Source organism: Malaclemys terrapin, chromosome 4 (genome assembly GCF_027887155.1).
Source record: "Malaclemys terrapin pileata isolate rMalTer1 chromosome 4, rMalTer1.hap1, whole genome shotgun sequence".
Lineage (NCBI taxonomy): Eukaryota > Metazoa > Chordata > Testudines > Emydidae > Malaclemys > Malaclemys terrapin.
The window spans coordinates 148,009,867-148,034,968 of record NC_071508.1 but is presented as its reverse complement, the minus strand read 5'-3'; the positions used below and the strand labels follow the sequence as shown (position 1 = coordinate 148,034,968).

Below are 25,102 nucleotides of genomic sequence, written 5' to 3'. Positions count from 1 at the left end.
GTACACCTTATTTCCAATCTGAAGTCTAGCTTCAACTTCTGAGTGGATTGTTATACCTGTTGTCTGCTACACCGAAAAACTCATCAAATGTTTCCCATTTAGATAGTTATAGATTGTAGTCACCCCTTAAACCTTTTCTTTGTTTAACTAAATAGATTGAGCTCCTTGACTCACTATAAAGGCATAGTTTCCAATCCCTTAATCATTCTTATAGTTCTTCTCTGAATCCTGTCTGATCTGCCATCTTCCTTGACTTGTGGATACCAGCACTGGACATATTATTCCAGCAGCAGCTGCACCAGTGCCAAATATAAATGGAAAATAACCCCTCTACTTCCACTTAAAATTCCCCTCTGTGCATCCAGGGAGTATTAGCCCCTTGGCAACAGCATTGCACTGGGAGCTCACCCCCAAATCTTTTCAGAATCACAGCTTCCCAGGATAAGAGTCTTCCATAGTGTATGGCCTGCATTCTCTCTTCTGAAATGTATACATTTACCCATATTAACACAAACTGTTTGCTTCCACAGAGATTAAACTATCCCGATCACTCTGTATCCATGACCTATCCTCTAAACTGTAGAAGACACTCAATGCTAGACTGTTTCCCCTTCAGTCCAGCAAAACAATGCCTATTTATTTACTGCCTCTCTCTCTCCTTACTCTTGTGGTAAGCAACTAATGGTAGGGTTGATGCTGCATTTATAACATTCTTGTCCTGCCTTTCACCCTATAGGAATATCTCGAGACTGCAATTAAACACCTGCAGCTGGCCCGTGCCAACTTACTTAAGCTAAGCTGACATTTGGGTTCAAGCTAGAGCCCAAGCTCTGGGACCCTGCAATGCAGAGGGAGAGTCCAAGAGTTCAGGCTCCAATCCAAGCCTGAACATTTACAGCTAGCACAGGTCAGCCGCAGGTGTTTAAGTGCAGTGGTAACACCCACTTCCTAGGGTATATTGAGGCAATAGATGCCCTATTCACTTATTTAGAAGTTATCAAAAAAAACAAAGCTCTTAGATTGTGTTAACAGTTTAATCCTTTTTTAAAAGAGAATAAGGTCTAGTACTTCGAGTGTACTAAGATTTATTTCATACATCATTGGCTGTAAAGATGGAGGATTTCTTTGCACAAGACTCCCATTAAGAAATATTATATCCCAATAACAGTTCACCTTTTCATATAACAGTATAACAAAGGAGCATAGTACACAAAATCATTTCACTTTGGCTACAGTGAAGCAAATTTAAACTCCTTACAATGGAAGTTGAAGTTTCAAGTATCCACAAATTAAACAAAACAGAATTGACTGTTAAGCCATTTTATTTTATACACAAAATAGCATGGCAAAGACTTTGTAAATTTAGTGTGCCCGGTTATCCAAATTAGGCAGAGAATTATGTCCAGAAGTCTCCTTGCGACATCTCATCTTCTTGAAAAGCGTTTAGTCCAACTGAAATAAGGAAAAGAAGAGTTGTGAACTTAATATCTAGACAAATTAGTTTCCAAATCATGCATTTTCTCTGGTTATTACACTGATGTTTAAACATCAGGATTCAGTCTTACAGCAGAAGGCTTATACTAGTGCCATCTGAAGGAACTATTTGCTCATAAGGAACAGATTGCCAGGATCAGAACCCAATCATTTACATGGTTACAACTATCAAGCTTCCAAGGACCCCCCAGTTTCATGAAGCCCAGTACAGTCAACTGCAACTGGTTTGTCTGGACCTGACATGAGAGCCCCAAGACTGGTATTGCCTCTCAATAAATATGAAGATTTCCTTTGAAAAGGGAAAAGGTCCGTTTCTTAGAGCAAACGGTAACAATTCGGACCATGAGCTAAGGGATCGCGTCAATCCCACTGCACGGGTGACTTCTCCGTTAAAACCAACTACAATACAGGGCCAGGCCTGACACCTTCTCTTTCACCCCCTCTCCCCCAAGGATGAGCGCCAGAGCGAGCCGGGAGATGAGCGGCAGGCGGTGCACGGCAGCCTGCGGCGGAGCTGGGGGGCCCCCCAGGACGGGGGGGGGGGGGGGGGCGCACCTTGATGAAGCCGATGTCCTTGGCGTACTGGCGGAAGCACTGCCGGCACATGTTCAGCCCGTACTTGCGGATCAGGCCGTGGCGGTTCGAGCACACGCGGCTGCGGGGCGAGAGCGGGAAAAGCCGGTCAGCGCCGCGGCCTCCCGGTCCCCCCCCCCCCCCCCATTGCGGGCCCCAGGGCCGGCCCCGCCCGCCACCGGACCCCCCCCCCCCCGCCTCCGCCCAGCCAGGCCGCGAGCGCCGCCGCCCCGCGTGGAGCCCGCCCTGGCGGCCCGGGGCTACGGGCGGGCTCCCCCGGCCCCAGCCGGCGGCACCCACCACGAGCGGGAGCCCTGGCCGAACTTCCTGGGGTGGCTCCAGTAGAGCTGCTGGTGACCCATCCTGCCCGCTGCTCGCGCCGCGCCGAAAGAGAGCAAGGCCCCCCCGCGCATGCGCTAATCAACCCGGCCCGACCGGAACGTCCCGGCCTGCACCGCGACATCCCTCGCGGCTCTGCAGACTGCGCAGGCGCAGCTGAAATCGGCGAGCGTGTCTCCCGGCGTGCGCAGGCGCGAGTGGAACAAAGTCAGCGAGGCATCCACCCTACGCAGGCGCAGAAATACTTTGCTCCCCCCGCCCTCTCGTGACGTCATCATAGCAGCAGCCTCTAGTATCAGACTGCGAGGTAACAGCATCGCCGGGCGCGGTGGCGCACGCCTGTAATCCTAGCTACTTGGGAGGCTGAGGCCGGCGGATCGCTTGAGCTCAGGAGTTCTGGGCTGCAGTGGGCTATGCCGATCGGGTGTCCGCACTAAGTTCGGCATCAATATGGTGATCCCTGGGAAGCTTCGGGTCACCAGGTTGCCTAAGGAGGGGTGAACCGGCCCAGGTCGGAAACGGAGCAGGTCAAAACTCCCGTGCCGATCAGTAGTGGGATCGCGCCTGTGAATAGCCCCTGCCGCGTAGCCTGGGCAAGACAGTGAGACACGGTCTCTTTTTATGCACCCACTGCAGAGCTTGTATATGGGGGGCCGGGAACTCCCCGCTCCCCACAGGATTTTTAATTCGCTGATGGGGCACCTACAATCCAGAGACTGGGGCACCCACGCCCCCAGGATGGTTACTGGTGGGCACCCACACACTGCAATCCTGAATTGGGTGGGGGGTTAGGGGCACCGAGGATGGTTATTGGGGGAGACGGGTCTCACAGGCTCAGCCCCCCCAGGGGTGCCGTGGCCCTTTGCACTGGTGGGGAAGGTCTGCGGATGGGGGGGGCTGGAGAGACAGGGACCGTGTCACACCAGCTCCCCTCTCCCCCAGTGCATAGCTCCCGTGGCTGTTCACACGCGCCACCCCACTAGTCACGCCGACCCGGCGAGACACCGGCACCCTCAGCTCTGCGCGTCTCGCTCCGCTCCTCCTGCCCCCCACTGGCCCCAGGCTGGAAATGCAGCTCGGAGCCGCTGCGATCGCCCAGGCAGCCGGCAGGGGTCAGTCCCGTGCCTGAATCAATGTCCCTAATTCAGTCTCTGCGCTGTGCGAGAAGCGGCCCGACTCCCAGCTTAGTTAATATCACTGCTCTGGTTGACAGCGACTGTGGTGTAACCTGGGCAAGACGGCGAGAGATTTTTTCCTAGCAGGAAGGAAGGAATGACACGCACTCTCTAGAAAGGGGAAGAAGCTGTGGTGAGATACGGTTCTTTTCCTAGGGGTGCCCCAGTCTCTTTTAAATGGGGGAGATGATGAGGAACAGACTTTTCATAATGTGGGGCAAGATATAAACAGGGCTGTATCATTTTCCCTCCACAGTTACGACACAGCGATCCTAATTGCCCCCTCACTTACAGCTGTGTAAACTAGCCATAGCGCCACTGAGGTTAAAGTTATTCGTGTAACGGCAATGTGACTGAGAGGGGAAAATCCGGCACAAGAAATTCCACCTGTCCCAGTGGCCAGTTCACAGAACTAGGGGAATAGATCTATGCTCAAAACAAAAAGAATAACAATGGTTTAAGATACATCTTACATATGTATTATGGGAAGCCTGGGTTTGAAAGAAGGGCAAAAATAATCAATAGGAATATTCTATCAACTGATATGTAAGGGACATGGGAATATTAAAGGGACTCCACCCTGACATACATCTGAATTCTATTTTCACCAGCAGTTCATGTCTGGCAGCTACAAGGGCTGAATGTTGCTGCTGTTATCTCAGCTGTGTCCTCGCTGCTGATATTAAGTTTGATTTCATCACAGTGCCAGGTTCCTCTCTCCTGACAGAGCTATAGGCCAAATCTTTTCCCTGTGTAGTTCCCAAGATAGTCCAAATACAGAAGCAGCAAGTCACAGCCCCTCGCTCTCCCCCACATAACAATGGTTCTCAGCCTTAGACAGACAGTACTTAGCCATTAGAGATGGTGACTATCCAATCCCTTTGTGTCTGATGCAGAAACAATTGTTGAGGAGGCCAAATTCTTTGACTCAGTGAATAAAATAAGATTTAACAACTAATAAAATAAATGCTTAACTATCCACAAAGGTCTTGCTTTCCTTCTGACTCCAGAGCTGTGTTTAGTTCCCCTTGAATCCTTCTTCTGTTTTAAATTCCCTTTCCTTTTCAGCTCAGCTACCTTCAAGCATCCCTCACCATCTTCCTTGCCACCCCACTCAGCCCAAGATTCCAAGCACTGACAATTGGGGCCAAATTCTGCTTTCAGGGTAAATCCAGAGTTAGTCCTTCTAGATATAATCTAGGGATACTGAGATCAGAACCTGACTCTTGGATTCTTTATGCCATAGAACCTTTCGATTCCCCAAATTCCATCAACTCCTATTTTAATTTTTTTCTTTTTATATTTACAAAACTACATAGGACCTGAGACTGCAGGAACCATAATCATCGGTTCTAATCTAAAACACTGAAGTCTATGGGAGCCTTTCCACTGGCTTTAATCAGAGTGTGATCAGGCTCTAAATTAACAGTGTGTATAAGTACACATAAACTCCTTTATATGATTACTTTAAAAAATGTTTAGTTTAAAAACAAGGCATGATTACATAGCAACTTTGAAGCAGAAATTATTCCTTAGGGAAAAAAATAAAGACAGATAGAAAGTAGAAAGGGTCTACACCAATTTGGATTTTACTCTGTGAATAGACTCCCACTGACTTCAATGGGCATTGGATCAGACCAGTAATACCAGTGAATGGATAGACGTTCAAGACATTATTGTGTCATTAGAATCAGTAACAAGTTGGTATTGCTTAAATGATCAGGTTAGTCTGTGTAACCTCCCAAATACAAAGACCAGAAGGCTGATCTGGCCTACACCTCGATTGATTCCAATGGAGTTACTCCAGACTTCCAATGTCCACGAGCATGGGATGGATCTTCCCAGGACATTGTAATCCAAAATGAGTGCTTTGAGCACAAGACACAGATAGTTTACTAGCTTCTCCCCTCTGACACCCCCTTTTCACCATGGAGTTTTGTTGCTGTCATTATTCACAATTCTGTGGCATTTCTTCTTATTACCCCAGTACTGGACATTTTATAGGCCTCAAATTCTCATGTCGTTTTAAAAGTTTAGGACATCGTACAGTGCATGCACATTTAAATGCAATGCAAGTCGACATGTTGACACTAGATGGAGTGATTTTTCAACTCATAGACATTAGGACTCATTCACTAATGGGACAAAGACTGAGGAAATAAACACAACCTTTCAAATTAAAGGCAACAATCCTTTACATTGACAGGAAAACTAATGTAAATAAACACAGCGCCATGAAATCAACTCAAGGTAAAATACAGGTATCATTTGTAGATGTCTTCACACCCTTTTTTTGGTGGTTGGAAAAACATTGAGGGAGCACTGGCTCATATGGTTTGGTCTGTAAAGCACAATCTGATAAGTACACGGGTAAGAGAATCCAGCATCAGAAGCAGGAAGCCTGCTAAACAACCAGTGGGGCCCCTTGATGATCGAGATACAAAAGGAGCGCTTAAAGACGATAAAGTCATTGCGGAGAAACTAAATGGATTCTTTGCTTCAGTCTTCACGGCTGAGGATGTTAGGGAGATTCCCAAACCTGAGTCGGCTATGTAGGTGACAAATCTGAGGAACTGTCACAGATTGAAGTGTCACTAGAGGAGGTTTTGGAATTAATTGATAAACTTAACATTAACAAGTCACCGGGACCAGATGGCATTCACCCAAGAGTTCTGAAAGAACTCAAATGTGAAGTTGCAGAACTGTTAACTAAGGTTTGTAACCTGTCCTTTAAATCGGCTTCTGTACCCAATGACTGGAAGTTAGCTAACGTAACGCCAATATTTAAAAAGGGCTCTAGAGGTGATCCCGGCAATTACAGACCGGCAAGTCTAACGTTTGTACCGGGCAAATTAGTCGAAACAATAGTTAAGAATAAAATTGTCCGACACATAGAAAAACATAAACTGTTGAGCAATAGTCAACATGGTTTCTGTAAAGGGAAATCGTGTCTTACTAATCTATTAGAATTCTTTGAAGGGGTCAACAAACATGTGGACAAGGGGGATCCAGTGGACATAGTGTACTTAGATTTCCAGAAAGCCTTTGACAAGGTCCCTCACCAAAGGCTCTTATGTAAATTAAGCTGCCATGGGATAAAAGGGAAGGTCCTTTCATGAACTGAGAACTGGTTAAAAGACAGGGAACAAAGGGTAGGAATTAATAGTAAATTCTCAGAATGGAGAGGGGTAACTAGTGGTGTTCCCCAAGGGTCAGTCCTCAGACCGATCCTATTCAACTTATTCATAAATGATCTGGAGAAAGGGGTAAACAGTGAGGTGGCAAAGTTTGCAGATGATACTAAACTGCTCAAGACAGTTAAGACCAAAGCAGACTGTGAAGAATTTCAAAAAGATCTCACAAAACTAAGTGATTGGGCAACAAAATGGCAAATGAAATTTAATGTGGATAAATGTAAAGTAATGCACATTGGAAAAAATAACCCCAACTATACATACAATATGATGGGGGCTAATTTAGCTACAACAAGTCAGGAAAAAGATCTTGGAGTCATCGTGTATAGTTCTCTGAAAATGTCCACGCAGTGTGCAGAGGCGGTCAAAAAAGCAAACAGGATGTTAGGGATCATTAAAAAGGGGATAGAGAATAAGACTGAGAATATATTATTGCCCTTATATAAATCAATGGTACGCCCACATCTCGAATACTGCGTACAGATGTGGTCTCCTCATCTCAAAAAAGATATACTGGCACTAGAAAAGGTTCAGAAAAGGGCAACTAAAATGATTAGGGGTTTGGAACGAGTCCCATATGAGGAGAGATTAAAGAGGCTATGACTCTTCAGCTTGGAAAAGAGGAGACTAAGGGGGGATATGATAGAGGTATATAAAATCATGAGTGATGTGGAGAAAGTGGATAAGGAAAAGTTATTTACTTATTCTCATAATACAAGAACTACGGGTCATCAAATGAAATTAATAGGCAGCAGGTTTAAAACAAATACAAGGAAGTTCTTCTTCACGCAGCGCACAGTCAACTTGTGGAACTCCTTACCTGAGGAGGTTGTGAAGGCTAGGACTATAACAGAATTTAAAAGAGAACTGGATAAATTCATGGTGGTTAAGTCCATTAATGGCTATTAGCCAGGATGGGTAAGGAATGGTGTCCCTAGCCTCTGTCTGTCAGAGCGTGGAGATGGATGGCAGGAGAGAGATCACTTGATCATTGCCTGTTAGGTTCACTCCCTGTGGGGCACCTGGCATTGGCCACTGTCGGTAGACAGGATACTGGGCTAGATGGACCTTTGGTCTGACCCAGTACGGCCTTTCTTATGTTCTTATGTTCTTAACAGACTGAAGGGAAAAGGCAGAGAGGCAGACCCAAGAAGAAGTGGTGGGAGTTCATAAACAAAGACATGTTAGCATGTGATATGATAGAGGATACAACATTGATCACGAATCACACAGAGGACCCGTTTGATGAGAATCATGAAAGGAAGAAGATTTTTTGGTGGAGAGAATACGTAATAAAGAAAATATTTTCTATTCAGTGCCTTTTCATTATTAATGATTACCACAGCTGTGAAAAGGCCCTGTCTATATTAGAAAAAATATGCATCTTTTCAGCTTCACAAATTCCAAGGCCAGAATGGACCATTAGATCATCTATTTTGACCTCCTGTATAACACAGACCAGAGAACTACTCAGTTAACTCTATATTGAGCCCAATCATTTGTATTTCACTGAAGCATATCTTCCAGAAAGATATCCCATGTTGAGCCTAACACATCAGGGGACGAAGAATCTACCCCTACTCTTGGTACCCATTGTAGATGCATGCCCTGATGTACAGCAAGGGTTGCAGGGGTATAGCTTGATCTGTAAGCTGTTGGGCTAGGTGGATACTGCCCCAGGCGGGTATTATTGTTACCAGTCATTAAGTGGTGACAGTGTGCACAGCGCTGTACAAGCCACACACTAGACAGTCCCTAATCCAAGGGACTTGCAGTCTAGGTAAGTTAGTGACCCCGTCTCGCTGAGAGAGGGGTGCTTTGTGGAAAGGAGCTGTCCGAAGCAGATGCATGGAGGCACAGGCAACCGTGTGCCCTGACCCTCTCCTCGGTAATTCTCCCCACAAGGCCCAGTGCCCAGCGTTCGTAGCTTTCAGCCCGAGCGCTGAGCTAGCCAGCCCGCTGCCCGGGGCAGGGGCCGGTGTGGAGGGGTGTGTGGAAGGGGTGATGCTGCACCCCCTGGCCGTTCACACCTGTGGGGGTGGGGGTGAGCAGAGGGGAGCCTGTTTTGGGTGAGGCTGAAGGCCCACCCACCCTTGCAACACCGAAGCACAGGTCGGGCCCTGCCCGCCCCCCAATGCCTGGGGTCATTTGGGGCCAGGCCGGGTCCCGGCCGGCTGGCGTCCGCCCGTGGGCTATGCCGGCCTCCACCGCAAGGCGGCGCAGGAGCAGCCACGAGGAGGCGGAGCCAAGGGACCCCGCTCTCTCCTGCGAAGGGTCCTCACACGGCCGGGGTGTCCACCCACCTGCCTGTCAAACTCCCACAGCCAGGCGGCCCCCGCTCTCGCCCAGGGGGTCCCGTGCCGGGGAGGAGAGCGAGGCTCGGGCCCCGCTGTGGCCAACGCGCCGCACAGACAAAGCCCCAGCGGAGGGAGGGCCCGGAGGAGTCAGGCAGCGCGGGGCGGGCGAGCGGCAGCAGGACCCCCGGGCGGGCGGGCGCGCGCGGGCTGCCTGAGCGGGCCGGGCATGAGGCTGCAGTGCGAGGTGGAGGTGCGGAGCCGCCTGCTGCCCACCTGCGGCCTGCGGGGCCGGGCCAAGGGCGCCCACGCGCTGCTCTCCCTGGGCCGGCAGCCCGACAGGCCGCCCGGCCGCGGGGGGCCCAGCGCCGGCCACAGCGTCTACCTGATGGTCTGCACCGCGCGGGACCGGGCCGGGGCCAGGTACAAGGTGAGCCCCCCCTCCGGCCTTAGGGGAGACCCCGCCTCCGCCCTCCCCCCCCCCCCCCCGGGCCGGGACCCAGGGGAGACCCCGCCTCCGCCCTCCCCCCCCCCCCCCGGGCCGGGACCCAGGGGAGACCCCGCCTCCGCCCTCCCCCCCCCCCCCCGGGCCGGGACCCAGGGGAGACCCCGCCTCCGCCCTCCCCCCCCCCCCCCCGGGCCGGGACCCAGGGGAGACCCCGCCTCCGCCCTCCCCCCCCCCCCCCCGGGCCGGGACCCAGGGGAGACCCCGCCTCCGCCCTCCCCCCCCCCCCCCCGGGCCGGGACCCAGGGGAGACCCCGCCTCCGCCCTCCCCCCCCCCCCCCCGGGCCGGGACCCAGGGGAGACCCCGCCTCCGCCCTCCCCCCCCCCCCCCCGGGCCGGGACCCAGGGGAGACCCCGCCTCCGCCCTCCCCCCCCCCCCCCGGGCCGGGACCCAGGGGAGACCCCGCCTCCGCCCTCCCCCCCCCCCCCCGGGCCGGGACCCAGGGGAGACCCCGCCTCCGCCCTTCCCCCCCCGGGCCTAGGGGAGACCCCGCCTCCGCCCCCCCCCCGGGCCGGGACCCAGGAGAGACCCCGCCTCCGCCCTTCCCCTCCCCCCCGGGCCTAGGGGAGACCCCACCCCCCCCCCGGGCCGGGACCGAGGGGAGACCCCGCCTCCGCCCTCCCTCTCCCGGCTGGGACCGAGGGGAGACACTTCCCATCTTTGTCCTTCGGGGTGGGCTAGGTACAAGGGGAGACCTGTCCACCCAGTGTGACTTCACCCAGCCAGGTAGGGGGTAAGATTTCCAGCACCCGGGCTACGCAAGGTGAGACACCCTCCCCGTCTCCCTGCAGATAACACCCCTGCGAGCGCCATGAGCCAATGGTCCATTTCCAGGAATGAGTGGAGAGCGGTTCCTGAGTACCCCAGCGCCCGAGTTCTCTCTCGGGGTTGGGGGCTTCTCCGTCCCCTTTTCCTGTCTTTTGAAAGTGGCGCTTCTGATGCAATGAGAACCACCTGGGCAAGCAGGGGAAACTGCCTGTCTGCAAAATAAACAACTGAGACTAGCCATACCATTAGTCTTTGGGATCTTGGCAATTCTTGGTGTCCATAACAATAGCATGTAAACATTTCAGACAGAAGTACGACTTGAGTTAATGTCCCCTTCATTGTGAGATTCTGCCAACTAGCCGCATGACTGTTCAGTAGACCAGTATCAGAGGGGTAGCCGTGTTAGTCAGTATCCACAAAAACAACCTCTCCTGGTTGTTTTTGTTCAGTAGACAGAGTACCCTGAAGAAGCTAAACTTAAATCAGACAGGCTCTAAAATCAGATGGGCCTGTATGTATTCAACTTTTTGTTAGTCCAGTTATTGCTGCAAATTTTCAATAGAGGTTACAGATCAGCACAACATCAGGAATCTATCTAGTTGTGCTTCTCACTTAGGCACTAGCAAAGCTTAAATGTGTGCTCCATCTCTGAGATTCCTATGCCTCTGCATTAGAAAAGTTTGTTTTTTTAATATTGACATTTGATAGCTATACCTGGGTTGTTAAATGTGTGAAAGTATTCGCTCAAGTTAATAGAATGACTAGAAATGATATGTCACCAGATGTGTAAACATGCTCGTTCTGTAATATGGCAATACCTTGCTAAATAGAGAGATCTGATTATTGTTACTGTATAATGTTTCTCTAAATGAAAGGTCACTGTTGTAGTGATTGTTCTATCTCTGTTATTTACATGGTAAGGATTTGTAAACCTGTTCCAACTTACTAGATAAAGAAACAATTTAAAAAAGAAATTGTATACTTAGTACTACACCAGGAATAGAGTTATTAAGCCCAATTATAGATTTAAACCATCTCTTGAAAGGTGCTTTTACAAAATATATGAAAGGCATGATTTAACAGTAAGCCTCTAACTGTTGTTTGCTTAACCAAAATTAAATAATACCTCCTGATTTCTTGGGAAGACTTTACACTCAAGCTCTCCACTTTTTCCCCCCCTTTTCTTTCAAACAGTTAAAGGAGAACATTGAGCAGTTCTTCACCAAATTTGTGGAGGAAGGGAAAGCTACTGTTCGTCTGAAAGAACCTGCAGTGGATGTCTGTCTCAGCAAGGTAGAAAACTGATAGTGGACGAGCTTTCTGTCTGGCTTTCTTTATTTTATGTGGGTGGTTCACTGGGAGCCCCCTCCCTTTTTTCTGTGGTGTTGAATGTTGCTCTTTCTGTAGCTAGTAAACATGTCAAGGCCCAGAAGAGTTCCTTGAGGTGTTTTCTTACCTGACATGCATTCTGACTCTGCAGCATTCCCACCACCTACTGGTGCATGTCGTGTGAGGTCTCAACCTGGTGTTAGAACTGGATCCCCTGTGTAGGAGTTCATGGCACTGGCACTAGACCAGCCTTAGCTAGGTTTCCACAGTTAAGTGTTCCATAACCTACGTGCCTATGCATATTTGTGTGCATGACTTTAATTGCTTGTTGTCCAAAGCAAATATCTGGACTAGAAAGTATTCTGGGGTGATCTGTATGAAGTCTGCTGTGTAGAAATAAAAGTACACTGTAATGATGTCATATAGCGTATAAATGCTCAAGCCAGGAAGTTTGACAGGACATCATCTGCTTCTCTGTCTGCTTTTATATAAGGCATCTCTCTATTCAGAGTGAATGAGAAGTCACAATTCAAATACCTGAGCAATTTTCCCTAATATTTTTAAAAGAAAAGTTAGGCTATAATCAGTGTTAGTCTTAGCAGTTTGGGCCTGCCAGACAATTATTTTGGGGGCCCACAAACTTAACTAGCCACAAAGGAGAATAGCCTTTGGATATGTGGTCTGTGAGATGATTCAAAAATATAATTGGCTTGTTATGTATATCTTAAAATGGGGAGGGATCTTTGGGTTGGCCCCTCATTTTGCAGAAAAAGCTGGTCCCTGCTGCTTTTGCTTTGATATGTTAACTTTCTTTCCTTTGTTTTTCTATATCCCCGCTGTTCTATCTCTGCCACTCGGTTTCCGCATTTGTCTAGTGTTTTTTCTCTCCTCTTTCCTTTAAAAAGCAGCATCCTTATCTCTTTATTTTTCATCTAGCCAGTCCTCTGTTACTCCTTCCACGTTACGTTGTTTCTTTTCCAAAACAAAATTACTACTTGGATTTTCCTTACAGTTGTTTCAATGCTTGTATTCATGTACCAATAATGCACTGTTAAAATTATTATTCAGCTTGTGCTGCAAAATTAGAGGCCTCGGTTAATGTACCAGCAATACACTTGCTGTCTGTCTTATTGTTCAATTAATGCCGGTCCTTGGCAGAACTGCCTGTCTAGAACTGATGCAGAATTTAGGAAAACCTCTAATCTTTCTCGGATTATTTTTCTAAAACCTCAAAATTGGGTTGTGTGGCTAAAAGAAAAGTAGATAGTGCGGCTTCCTAAACAAAAGGGTGAACAATTTCCCTATGCCCTTTTGTGTTGTATTCCCGAGTCTCTAATCTAAACGAAGTCAATTTTTGGATTTATGCTAAGAAGGAAATGTAGGTACTATACGGAAAATATATTCTACCTTTTGAAGAAAAGTTGTTCAAAGAATTAAATGTAATAACAGCTTATGGTCCTTGTGAACAGAAAAATAGCTTCAGTAAACTTATAGAAAAGTTGAAACCTTAGAAGCAATACTAGCAACACTTGATAAATGCTTATAGCAAGGATGTTATCTGTTTAATGGATTCGAACAGTAAGCTCCTGAGAACTGGAGGTTCTGGGAAGAATCCATTGAACCAGCACATCCAGCCCCTGAAAATGGTTTTCCTTATGGGGGCAGGGAGTTCCTCACCTACTAGTTCTACCCCCAACCTCCTTGCCTGCCTATCCATTTATACAGCGCTCATCACCTTGGTATCTGAGCACTTTGTGCCTCCGCTCCCTTCCAAAGCCATTCAAAATCTTAGCACTTCAGTTTGGTGGGTACAATATTTTTTTTAAAAATTAAATGCGTTAAATTTAATTACAATGATTTAAATTAATTTAAAACTATATAATTCTGTACATTTTAGGGCAGACTCTGTCCTGTCTCACCTTCCTCCTTTATAAGACCAACAGTTACTTATGTTAGGGTTGAAGTCTGTTTCTGGCATTGGTAGAGCATGCAGTGCCTTTCCTGTTGTCAGTAGGATAAGGATGTTTCTCTAAAAGTGGTTGTTGCAGCAATCTTGCGTGTGGCTGTGCTGTTTGACTGATTGGTAGGAGTTCATGATTTCCCTGTCAGGATGACTGAGTAATCAGATGCGACTTCACAAGCCATTGGATGGCACCTGCCTGTCCTACCATCTGAAGAAGTGAGGTTTTTTACCCACAAAAGCTTATGCCCAAATAAATCTGTTAGTCTTTAAGGTGCCACCAGACTCCTTGTTGTTTTTGTGGATACAGACTAACATGGCTATCCCCTGATACTTGTCCTACCACTGTCATACTGGAGTTAGGGTTCAGATGAAACTATTCAGTCTTAGATTGTTTTGCAAGGGTAACCAGAGTATGTAGGAGCCCTGCTAGGTATAAATAGTTACAAGAATTTCTTTACCAAGAAGGGATCCACAACACATGGATGTAGCAGAGAGGATTGATCTGAGCCTGCAAGTTTCAGGAAGGTTGGTGCTGAGAGTATTTGGCTTCATGATTGAGCTGTGTTTGTGTAACTGATGGAATGTGTTGGATGCGGTGGTGATAAAACACGCTTGCTCTGCATTCTGATAACTGACCCCGCAGATGTGCTGTTTGTGTGTTGATCTAGGGAAAATCTGCAGTAGGGGAAGGACTTGCAAATTCTTCTGATTCAAAACTGCAATAACGATGGCTGCATCCTGTGTAGGAGGAAAGCCCCCACACAGTGACTACCCATTTAAGGGACTTTATTCAGAGACTTTATCACTTTGCTTAAATATTTTGGAGATTAGGGTGGTCCTGTATACCATAAGAGCTTTCAGCGACCTAGTATTGCCAATAGGTGGCCCTGATTCACACAGTCAATTAGTAATAGCTGATTCAATTGCAATGAATGTTTTGTCACAGAAGATCATTTAGAACTAGTGTGCTGCTTTTATTCCTGGGTGAATTCTGCACCACTGCGCAATGCAGAATTTTGCAGAACTTAACTTGCGTGAAGAATTTCCTTTCCCCCACAGAAATGGGCTGCAGTGCTGCTAGCCGCCACTAGGGGCCACTGGACTCTGCAGAGCTCAGGTTGCAGATAGAAGACACTGCTGGGAGGAGGGGGAGAGAGCTAGAGCAGGGGTTCTCAAACTTCATTGCACTGCGACTCCCTTCTGACAACAAAAATTATTACAGGATCCCAGGATGGGGGACCAAAACCTGAGCCCACCTGAGCCTGGCGGGGGCAAAGCCAAAGCCCTATGACCCCAGGCCTGGGGGCCAAAGCCGAAGCCCAAGGGCTTCAGCCCTAGGCAGGGGACCTGTAACCTTAGCCCCGCCACCCAGGGCTGAAGCCCTTGGCCTTAGGCTTTGACCCTGGGCCCCAGCAAGTCTTAGCCAGCCCTGGCGACCCCATTAAAATGGGGTCGTGACCCACTCTGGGGTCTCGACCCACAGTTTTCGAACCAGGGAGCTAGAGGGTTCCTGGCAGCTGCAGTTCCCAGCATGCCCTGAGGGAAGGAGAGGGCAGCACGCAAGAAGCTGTGCAAGCCTGGGACCAAGCATCAGGCTGTTTCTCCCTCTGGATTCCTGGGCTCTGAGGGGGGGGAGGCGGGACAGGGATGGTTGTCTGGGCAAGGCGGGGCCCTGCAGCTGGGCTCTGTGAGGGAGGGGTTGCAGGTATCTGGGTTGGGGGGGCCCCACGGTTGGGCTCTGGAGAGGAGGTGGTTCGTGTGTATTGGCTAGGGGGGCTCTGCAGGTGGGTTTGGGAGGGGGTAGAGAAACACAAACTGGGTTGTCATAAGGGTTTCTTTAAATCTTTACTCCCCGGGGAATTTTTGTGTGTCTGTATTGTTGCAGACATACTTGCTGACAGGTATTTTGAAATAAATTACCAAAATAATTGAAACTGGCATGATTATGTAGTGTTATTTTGACAAATAAAATTTGCAGAATTTTTAATTTTTTGGCGCAGAATGCCTCCAGGAGTATTCTTTGCATCCTGATTGAAGATCCTTCTCTCTCAGTATTGATTCTGAAATGGTACAAATCCAAAGGTTTGTTTTTGAGCAGAAGGCTGAAGGCCTGCTAGCGGCTCAGGGGTTTACAAGAGGTATACAAATTGAAGTGGAAAATGTGTGTGGCTTAAAGACCCATTTGGATTTCATTACATCTCTGCAGGAAAACTGCTTGACTGACTTCATCTGTCAGTCTAGGTTATAGTATCGTAGCCAATGAGGTTAATCCGAGGCGCGATTATTGCTAGTTGAAAACTTTCCCCTTAGTTTATTTAGTTGCTAACTTCAGCATTTCATGGAGCAATAGAAAGTAAATCATGAGCTGCTTATTACATTTAAAACCTCTTATTAAAAAGCTCCATGTTTCATTGGATATGAATGTGGACGTTTCACAAAACTGATGCAACCTCCTTCTGAGCCACTCTAATCTTGAGTTCAGATTTCCTGCTGACAATGACTTCAGCTTCCCGAATGAGCTTCAGGAGCTAGGAACACATCCACTCTAAATTCTTTAAGAATTAGTGGTGCTTTGGTTTTGCATTTTCCTTTGTCAGCTACATCCCAGACGAGAGCCTTCATGCCATATCATTGTTGGTTTCATAGTTCCAGTAGATGCTGGTGACTTGGATCTCCTGAATAGGAATATATTCCTCAACAAAGTTCTTCCCCTGGAGTCAGCGCCAGGGTATGATTTTTCCTGTCCCCTCGGATAACAATTTTCATATTATACTGGACCCCTTGGCAAACCTGCTCTGCATCCCTGGTTCACGGACTGCAGTTCTACAGGGATGTTCTTGTCTCTGACTGGAGCCTGGTCCAAGCCCACCAGCTTCTTCAGGGCTGGGAACATCTTCCATGTCCCACGCCTTCCTGGAGGAGGCAAACCTCTGTACAGCCTGTAGAAAAAGAGCCACCTGCCAGAGACTCAACAGCAGCCTCGTCCAGGAGTGCTCCTGGAGGTGAGGGGACAGGTTACTGATAGAGCTGGCACGTTTTTATTTGTTATGGCAACGGGGTGGGGGGTGATTGCTGAATGTCCCAAGCAAAACGCAGTCCTGTGCCCCCAGAGGGAGGAATCTGCCCAAACCCCAGCACCTGTGGGCTGGGCTCCCTGAACCTGCCTCCCTGCCCTGTGCTGCTAAGCAGGATGTGAGACTGCAGCGCAAGGCTTGGCCCCCTCACAGCCTGAAGGGGGCAGAGGGCACTGTCTTCCCAGGGGGATTCATCCTATTCTCTTCCCAAAAGTGAGAATTCCAGCTTAACTAGTCAATCTCCCTGCCAATAATTTTTCCATATCCTTTCTGGTAATGTTCTCTTTCACAACCTTGTTGTGGAGAGGTTCCTAGTTTCTCTGGAGTAAAGATCTTTAGAACATCCATCCACTGCTTTATTTTAGAACCCTGAAGCAAAAGATCATGCTACAATTGACTGTCTTATTTTCCTTTAGCAGGCCTGCACCAGCAATATCACGTTAAGATCCATTAGGTCCAAGGAATGTCTACTTACATAGCCAGCTTCAGATCAGTTCCGGTCCGGGAGATTTGTAGGGCAGCAACACAGACTGCTTACTATGCTTCTACAATATCCTTTTTTATTGCTGGGACTCTGATATTTTGATTCCAGTTTTCACTTATTACTATCAAAGTCATTTCCTGAGCGCTTCTGAGAGTAACCGTTTACCTATTTTATTTGCATGGGCACGTCTTTGTGGGTTTTCTCCTCAACTTGTTCTTGTTTAGGGGTATAATACTAACTTTGCTTAGATAATGTGAAGGGATTTTCTTTTTGAGACACCAAAAGACAAGGTATTTTCATCTTGAAGTTGCAGAATGTTTTAACTTCAGCCTCTGGCATCCAAAAGCTTCTTAGTTTCCAGGAGTTGGCATCTGCTGTAATATCCACTTCTAGAGCAAAGGAAATTTTACCTGTAACTTTTGTTCTCTGGTGTTTAGTCACAACAAATCTACCCACTTCCCCAAAGATCTGGAGGGTTTTTTTTTTTTAATGTTCAGATTTGATTTGCCACCTTTAACATTGAATGGGGAGTTAATTGACATTAGATATTTGTGGGCTTAGTAAGAAAGCCAGTCATACTGTTAGCAGTGCAATCATGTTTATTTGGTCTTTACTGCTATCTTAATCAAATATGGTTTATCTGTATGACAATAGCACCTAGAGGCCCCCAGGATTAGGGCCTCATTGTGCTGGGCACTTCAGACACATAGTAAGAGACAGTCCCCTCCCCTATAGAACTTACAATCTAAACAGACAATGGGTGGAAGAAAGGAATTACTATCCTCCATTTTACAGATGGAGAAATGAAGCATATAGACTGAGTGACTTGCCCAGGCTCACAAACTATCAGAGCTGGGAATAGAGTACAGATCTCCCAAGTCTCCGCACAGTCCTGAACCACAAGACTGAGAGAGAGAAGTGCGTGTTGTCTGTGGGAACACCTCATCATCTTCCTTTTTGTTTGTTTTTTGAGGTGCGTAATGGCTTAATCTGGCTGTTTACTGCATGCCAGTTACTTTTCTATGAGAGGTAGTTTGGATTAGATCTGTATTGGGAAGCTTTCAAAAGAGCTGAGGTATTTGAAAGTGACGCCATACTATTTAACCTCAGCTGTACCAATACAGACCTCCTTTAAATCTATGAAAGTTGTGCTTGATCTTTACTCAACATGCAAGTCGTCTGGTATTCCTCAAAGCTATTCATGTGATATGTCAGGGGTGCTATCATTGTGCTGGGCCCAACCTAAAGCAAGGATGGTTATTTCCTCAGAAAAGTAGGGAGGTTGCCTGGCTCTACCAGAAGCTTCCTGTGTGACTATGGGCAACCAGTTAACCTCTGTCTCAGAACATCTGAACTTGCTCTACCGATGTTAAACCAGTTAGTCCAGAGTTTCCACTGTGCCTTAAACTCAGAATGCCACCCATGCTCAACCTGTGGTGTTGTTTTTTTCTCTGCCTAAGGGCCATCAGAAACACTGTTTCTAGCCTTAAAGCTTTGCCTCCCCCTCCACCCCATGTGTGTAGTCTGTAAAAATGGGCATGTTAACTTGTTCCAGCTGTGACTTGCTGCCCTCCTTTTCCAACCCTTATTCTGTGCTAGCTTCTCAGCTTCAGACTCTTGCGCTCCGTTCTTTTTTTGAGCTATGTAGTGCATTTTGTTTGCTCTGACTGATTAGGAGAGGTTGTAACTTCCCTAACTGAATTTTGCATCATTGGTACTTAAATACAATTACTAGAGAATTCAGAACAAGCCTGAATTAGGTCTCTTTTTCCCCGTAGCCATTTTCATTGCCCTGCTGACTCAGTGTCACTTGTCACACTCTCCTGTACAAAAGAGTTCAGAAAGTGCTAGCACAAGTACAGGAGGTTTAAAAGTGAAATGTTTAGAGTTATTCTGTTTTTGCTTTTGTAGGCAAATGCCAGCAATTTAAAGAGCTTCCTTGCAGCAGTGAGGCTGGCTCACCGAGGCACCGATGTTGAAGCGCTGCCACTCTCAGTCTTGGTACCAGCAAAGACTTCGGAAGTTGAAAAACCTAAAACTAAGATGATCATTACGTCGAGAAGAGACTATCCGCTAACCAAAAATTTCCCTTACTCCCTCGAACATCTGCAGGCCTCGTACTGCAAACTTGCCCGAGTCGACATGCGAATGCTTTGTCTGAAAAAACTCCGCAAACTAGACTTAAGCCACAATCATATCAAAAAGCTGCCAGAAACTATTGGTGACCTTGTCAGCCTTCAGGAGCTTAATCTGCACAACAATCACTTGGAGTCCTTCTGCGTAGCTCTGTGCAACTCCACGCTTCAGAAGTCTCTCCAGTTTTTGGACCTCAGCCAAAATAAAATCAAAGCACTTCCAGTTCAGTTTTGTCAACTGCAAGAACTCATTCACTTAAAGCTCGATGATAATGAGTTGATTAGATTGCCGTTCAAGATGGGCCAGCTAAGTCAACTACGCTTCCTGTCAGCAGCCCGTAATAAGCTTCCATTTTTGCCCAGTGACTTCAGAAATCTCTCGCTTGAGAAGTTAGATCTCTTTGGAAACCCTTTTGAACAGCCTAATCCTCTTGTTCCCAGCATACAGCTCAAAATACCATTAACTTTATTAGAATCTGCTGCAAGAGCAACAGTAAATTACAGGTAAGAATAGAATGATTGGTCTATAGCTTTGAAAAAGAATGATAAACAACCTGGCAAGTGTTTAACTTTGACCTCTAATGTATGCAATTACAGTAAATTACAGGGTAGCAGAAAAGTTCCTTTAAACTCAATGTAAGTTCATCTCTCAAGGCTCAGTGTAATAATAGTGAGAATCTGAGATTGTTTTCACTGTAACTTGAAGCTTTTGAAAGGGGGGGTCAGAGTGAAACCTGTAGACTGAAATCCTCTATCCACAGAACAGGTATAGTTTCAGTAACGAACATCTGCTCTCTCAAGTTATGAGAATACACCAGTTTCCATGAACATTGATCTCTTCTAAAACTACCAGTGCAGGGTTCCTATTGTGGTGGGGTTTTGTCATGTGGGTATATCGTTCATATTGGGTCCTATCCACTATGGCTTGAGGTGGCTTTCACGCATGGTTGCCACTCAGCTTGTGTTCACGCACCCATGTTAGAAACCGTGCTAAATATTTGCTAGTGGGTAGCCATTTTCTGCTAATGTGCTGGTTTTTGAAAAGGAAAAGAAACCCATCCACACTGAAACTGACAGCTGCAAATGTGTTTGGACATTGTTCTGCTCTTGGTGTGGACAGGGCCTTAGAGAAGATCTGAGCAGCGTTGGAAAGATTTTGGTTAAATGTGAGGTGACTGCTTGGAAGGTAAATGTCTAGCTGTAGTTACATCATTCCAGTTGAGGTCGCTATCTACCTTACCACTGGCTTTCTTGAACCACTGCAGCATCAGGATTGCTAACTGGCTTTAGGGATTAGGATGTGGCGCTTTTCGCCTCTAACTTGAAAGGACCCAGCTCTGAGTAACTATAAGTAATTAAGTATCAGAGGGGTAGCCGTGTTAGTCTGAATCTGTAAAAAGCAACAGAGGGTCCTGTGGCACCTTTAAGACTCACAGAAGTATTGGGAGCATAAACTTGCATCTGAAGAAGTGAGGCTCTTACCCACGAAAGCTTATGCTCCCAATACTTCTGTGAGTCTTAAAGGTGCCACAGGACCCTCTGTTGCTTTTTATAAGTAATTACCATCTTATGCTTGCAGGAAATAAGCAGCCTCCCTGCAAGGCCAGTGTCTGCCATCTGCACCCCCCTGGGGCTACTACAATTTGCAACTCCTAAATGTTACTGCCTGTCAGTTTGTATAGAAACCAGCAGCTGTGTTAGGAGTGAAACTGCCATGCCCAGTAACAGCCCCTAGGGGAGACAGGCAGAGGTAAAATGCTCAAGTCCCAGGTTGTAAGAGTAAGAGCCTGCTGCTTCTGGACTACACAAGAAAATGGGGTTGGGATTAGGAGAGGTGTGAGGAAGGTGTAATATAGGATCCTGAGTCAGAAGAAAAGGGAAATAAAATGTAGATTATCAAAATTCTGGAATTTTTCTCCAGTCCTCTCTCTAAAATATAAGCTGTAAAGCCCTGTCCACTTGTGACCTGTACTTCCAGACAAGTACCTACAGGTATTTGGGGTACTCTCATAATGTGAATTTACTGGCTAGCTCCCATCTAGTTCATATTCTCACTGCCACTGACCTCCCCTTCGCAGGTGAATTACTCAATACAGTCCTGATGAAGCTTTGTGAATACTTTTTTTTTCCCCACTTCCAAATACAAAGTACACTTGCGACAAGTTAATATATATTTCTCAAAAAAGTGCTAAGCAACCTAAATATAGGGGTTGCCACCAGCTCCCTTTTAGTAGGGTCTTTAGAGATGCCAGTACACTAGCTAGTTAGATTTCAGGAAGGCTTCTTTTAGTTCATATGCAAAGCATAATCATTTTAATGCATTGCTGCTAATTGACTCCAAGGATGAGGGGAGATTGAGGGTTTGTCTACACTTACCAGGGGATCGATGCAATGGCGGTGGATTTAGCGGGTCTAGTGAAGCCCTGCTAAATCAACCACAGATCGCTCTCCTGTTGACTCCTGTACTGCACCTGAAGGAGAAGCACAAGGGGAGTTGGCAGGAGAGCATCTCCCATTGACATAGCGTAGTGTGGACCCTGTGGTAAGTAGATCTAAGTACATCGAATTCAGCTACATAATTCACGTAGCTGAAGTAGCGTAACTTAGATTGATCTCCCCCCGTAGTGTAGACAAGGCCTCAGAAGGAACCCTTCCCAAAATCCCTAAACTATATTTGGGATCTGTTTTTATACTTTGTAGCGTTATAGTTTTCCATGTGCAAAATCGGAATTTGGATTATCTGTGGTTTCACTCCTCAAATTAGAGGGAACTGGGAACAGATCAAAGGCAGCAAACTAATTTCGGGGGCAGAGTCTCTTATGGTTGTTTTAAAACAATAACTGAGTGAGGGAGAAATCTTGGTTCTAGTTCTTGATCTGAAGTGATTCTTGAGTGTCATGACAGAGAAGGTAGGTAAGTCAGCAAGAAGCCCAAGTTAAGATGTCTAGGACATACTACCATTTTGTTTATTTCAAAGCAGTTTTTATAAATATCTAATTTATGCTATCTCCTGCTTACTCTTATCAGCATAAGAGTAACATTTGACATCACTGTCTCTTCTATGTCACAGGCTTTGAGATATTTTATATATTATGAATGGATTGGAGGGAGGGATCATACAGAGATCTTGCTGACCAGTGTTGGGGGGAGGGGAGGAGGCAAATGTGTAGCATTGTTGCTAAATTCATGTTGCCACTTTTTTTTTTCCCCCTCCTTGCATCTGTCCTAGCACTGTAATGCTTTTTTATAACCAGCATGGCCCTCTGGCTCTTTTTCACTGTGTCTGTCTTGATCCAGGTTCCTGGTTCTTAACAAAGCAACCAGGAACATGGCTGCACTTTGTTTACTTCCATCTTGGCTGGAACGCTAGTCTGGCATTGTAGATGATGAACAGACTCTTTCAAACTTGAATTATGTTTATTTCCTCTTGCAAAGGGATATCTCATAGCACAATTGCTAGCAATGCATGTGTCAATCACTAAATTTGACTGGTATTGGTTACTGTTGCAGTATGTTTTCACACACTCCTCTTTTTCAACAGAATCCCTTATGGTCGTCGTCTCCTTCCTTCTCACCTCTGTGAAGATCTGGAAGTAGCTAAAACATGTCAATGTGGAAATGCCTGTCTAAGCTGCTTCATTCAGACAACCATGACCATGAATCTCCACTATGTAGCTCATACTGTGGTCCTTGTAGATAACATGGGAGGTACAGAGGCACCCATTGTCTGTTACTTTTGCTCTCTAACTTGTTATTCCCAATTTCTAGATAGATATCTGCAAAGTAATAGGTGACCTTAAGGGACAGCAAGGCATTGTTGTGGGAAGCTTCATCCAGTGATGGAGGACTCTGAAATCAAATGTTGCTTGGCTGTCCTTGTCTGCTGTTATGAAATGGAGACAAACCATTGAATGTGCACTACAAATAGTTAATAATGTCAAACTTACAAAGCCTTCTCACTGGAAGCCTGATGCGGTGTGTCTGTGCTTTAAAGTTTCACTAATCTTAAGTAGCTATCACTTCAGTGCAGAGAGAGAGATCACTCCCAACTTGAATCTTCTTAGTAAGAATGTATTTTAGCTTGCTTATATTGCTGTAACTTTCTCCAAAGCTTCATTATTTTTTCTCTTTATGCTTTTTTATGGAATAGGTGACCGCTTCTTGCCAGAAGGAGGGAGTTGAGTGAATTTCTGCTTGTTTCTGTTGTCAATCTTGTACGCCCTCCCTTGCTTGATGCTCTGAATTCTATCAGCTAGAGAGTACTAGACTCTTTTCCTAGTCCAGAATCTACTATTCTCCTTCAGCAAGAGCACAGTGTGGTGCCTTTCCTGCTAGAGAGCAGGAGTCCTATGTCTATTCACTCGCTTGTTTATTGCGGAGCAGCAAAGTAGTCTGCTGCCAAAGAGTATGAGTAGTTCTAAAACACTCTTCAGGTATTTCGGTTCCATAAACAATTCATGTGTAGGGTGCTCACCTCAAACAGCAAACAGTATTGTGATTTTTTTATCGGAACAAATGTTGTTTTTTATAACTTTGTCATGTGAGAAAGAAAAGACAGCTTCACACTCACAACCTAAATTGTTTACTATTTCTAAGCATCATGTAAATTTTTAAGGTTCTTGGGATGTTCATTATATGATTACTTCAATTATTAAATGGTGAAATTCTTTTTCTTGCACATGTGAATTTATACAAATCTTGCTTTGGGTTACAATTGCACTTGTCCATTATGATCATCTAATGCTTTCCGGGCACTAGTCCCAGTCTCTTATCTTGACCAAGATGCTGAAATGTTTGGAGAGCCTTCGCACTCCTAATTCATGTCTTGTCCGTGGCTTAATTATTCAGTAGAAGAGCTTCTGAGCAGTCTTTAAGCTGCCGGTGCCGAAGGAGCTTGGACACATCAGAACATGTTACAGCTTTGGAGAGGAAATGTAACATTGACATCCCTTTTGTCTGGTTTTTTGGAGCCGTATTACTGATTACCGTAGCATGGGCTGTACATTGCCCACCTTTCCAGGTTTCTGAGGCCAGGTCTACATTACAGGCCTATATCGGTATAACTATGCACTCTAGGGGAAAAATACTTTTCTTTAGGGAAAGGAACCTCCCAAAGCTAGTCAAAACAGTTTAGAAACGTTTAGTTTCATGTTCACTAATGCATTCTCTAACACTGGTAGCAAAAGTCATGTGAGTTTATATACTGTGTTTTCATCATTATATAATGTTTGAAGCACTATATTAGTAAATGAAACAATTTTATTATTCTGTATTTATATAGCTGTTTAATTACTGAAATAATCCAAACCAGGAAGTTATATACACCTGTTTATTTAAAACTAATCTCAAGAAACCAAACAAATTAAATGTAAAACAGGTCCCACAGAAACTCTGCTGCAAGGTGAATGAAACAGTGACCTAGTTGATTGAGGCAGTCTTAATAGCTAAGGTATTGGTCACTAATTTACAAATGGAAATTTTATGTGCACTGCATCATCCAGTTTCAAGAACGGGGTGGAGCGGAGAGACAAAGGTAGGTATGGACTTTTTACATATAGCAACAACAGTTGAGCAAGTCACTTCATGGGGAAGTAATGACTGGTTGGGGGGTTAATTGCCAATATATAGGGAGGAAAGTTGGTGTTGTCTTGAACAAAAGTTGGGCAGCTGATTCAAGGAGGGATTATTTTAATCTTGTTTTATATGGGGGACTCCTCCAGGATTCTTCAGTTGCCTGTCCTCACATGTGCTTCCTTTTTTCGCATCCAACATGT

At 46.2% G+C, this 25,102-nt stretch overlaps 2 protein-coding genes and 1 pseudogene across 2 annotated transcripts; 2 read left to right on the top strand and 1 right to left on the bottom strand.

The window, feature by feature from the left end:
• Positions 1-1,304: 1,304 nt before the first annotated feature.
• RPS29 (ribosomal protein S29) lies at positions 1,305-2,479 on the bottom strand. The gene is made up of 3 exons (XM_054026228.1): positions 2,368-2,479; positions 2,050-2,149; positions 1,305-1,452 (listed from the first exon to the last, which is right to left on the bottom strand). Exons 1-3 carry the CDS (start codon positions 2,427-2,429, stop codon positions 1,444-1,446), a joined length of 171 nt encoding a protein of 56 aa, XP_053882203.1. The 5' UTR covers positions 2,430-2,479; the 3' UTR covers positions 1,305-1,443.
• A 6,609-nt stretch (positions 2,480-9,088) lies between these two features.
• Positions 9,089-23,996, top strand: LRR1 (leucine rich repeat protein 1). The gene is made up of 4 exons (XM_054028049.1): positions 9,089-9,499; positions 11,538-11,636; positions 19,105-19,832; positions 22,870-23,996. The coding sequence occupies exons 1-4, from the start codon at positions 9,299-9,301 to the stop codon at positions 23,120-23,122; spliced, it is 1,281 nt and encodes a 426-aa protein (XP_053884024.1). The 5' UTR covers positions 9,089-9,298; the 3' UTR covers positions 23,123-23,996.
• On the top strand, positions 15,863-16,035 carry LOC128837514 (U4 spliceosomal RNA; annotated as a pseudogene).
• Positions 23,997-25,102: the final 1,106 nt, after the last annotated feature.

Excerpts from the sequence above, each read along its gene's own strand:
- LRR1 (XM_054028049.1), top strand. The coding sequence starts at position 9,299 with ATGAGGCTGCAGTGCGAGGTGGAGGTGCGGAGCCGCCTGCTGCCCACC. Across the intron at positions 11,637-19,104 it reads TGGATGTCTGTCTCAGCAAG|GCAAATGCCAGCAATTTAAA; the intron begins GTAGAAAACTGA and ends TTGCTTTTGTAG. Across the intron at positions 19,833-22,869 it reads AGAGCAACAGTAAATTACAG|AATCCCTTATGGTCGTCGTC; the intron begins GTAAGAATAGAA and ends CTTTTTCAACAG.
- RPS29 (XM_054026228.1), bottom strand. The coding sequence starts at position 2,429 with ATGGGTCACCAGCAGCTCTACTGGAGCCACCCCAGGAAGTTCGGCCAG. Across the intron at positions 2,150-2,367 it reads GGCCAGGGCTCCCGCTCGTG|CCGCGTGTGCTCGAACCGCC; the intron begins GTGGGTGCCGCC and ends CTCGCCCCGCAG.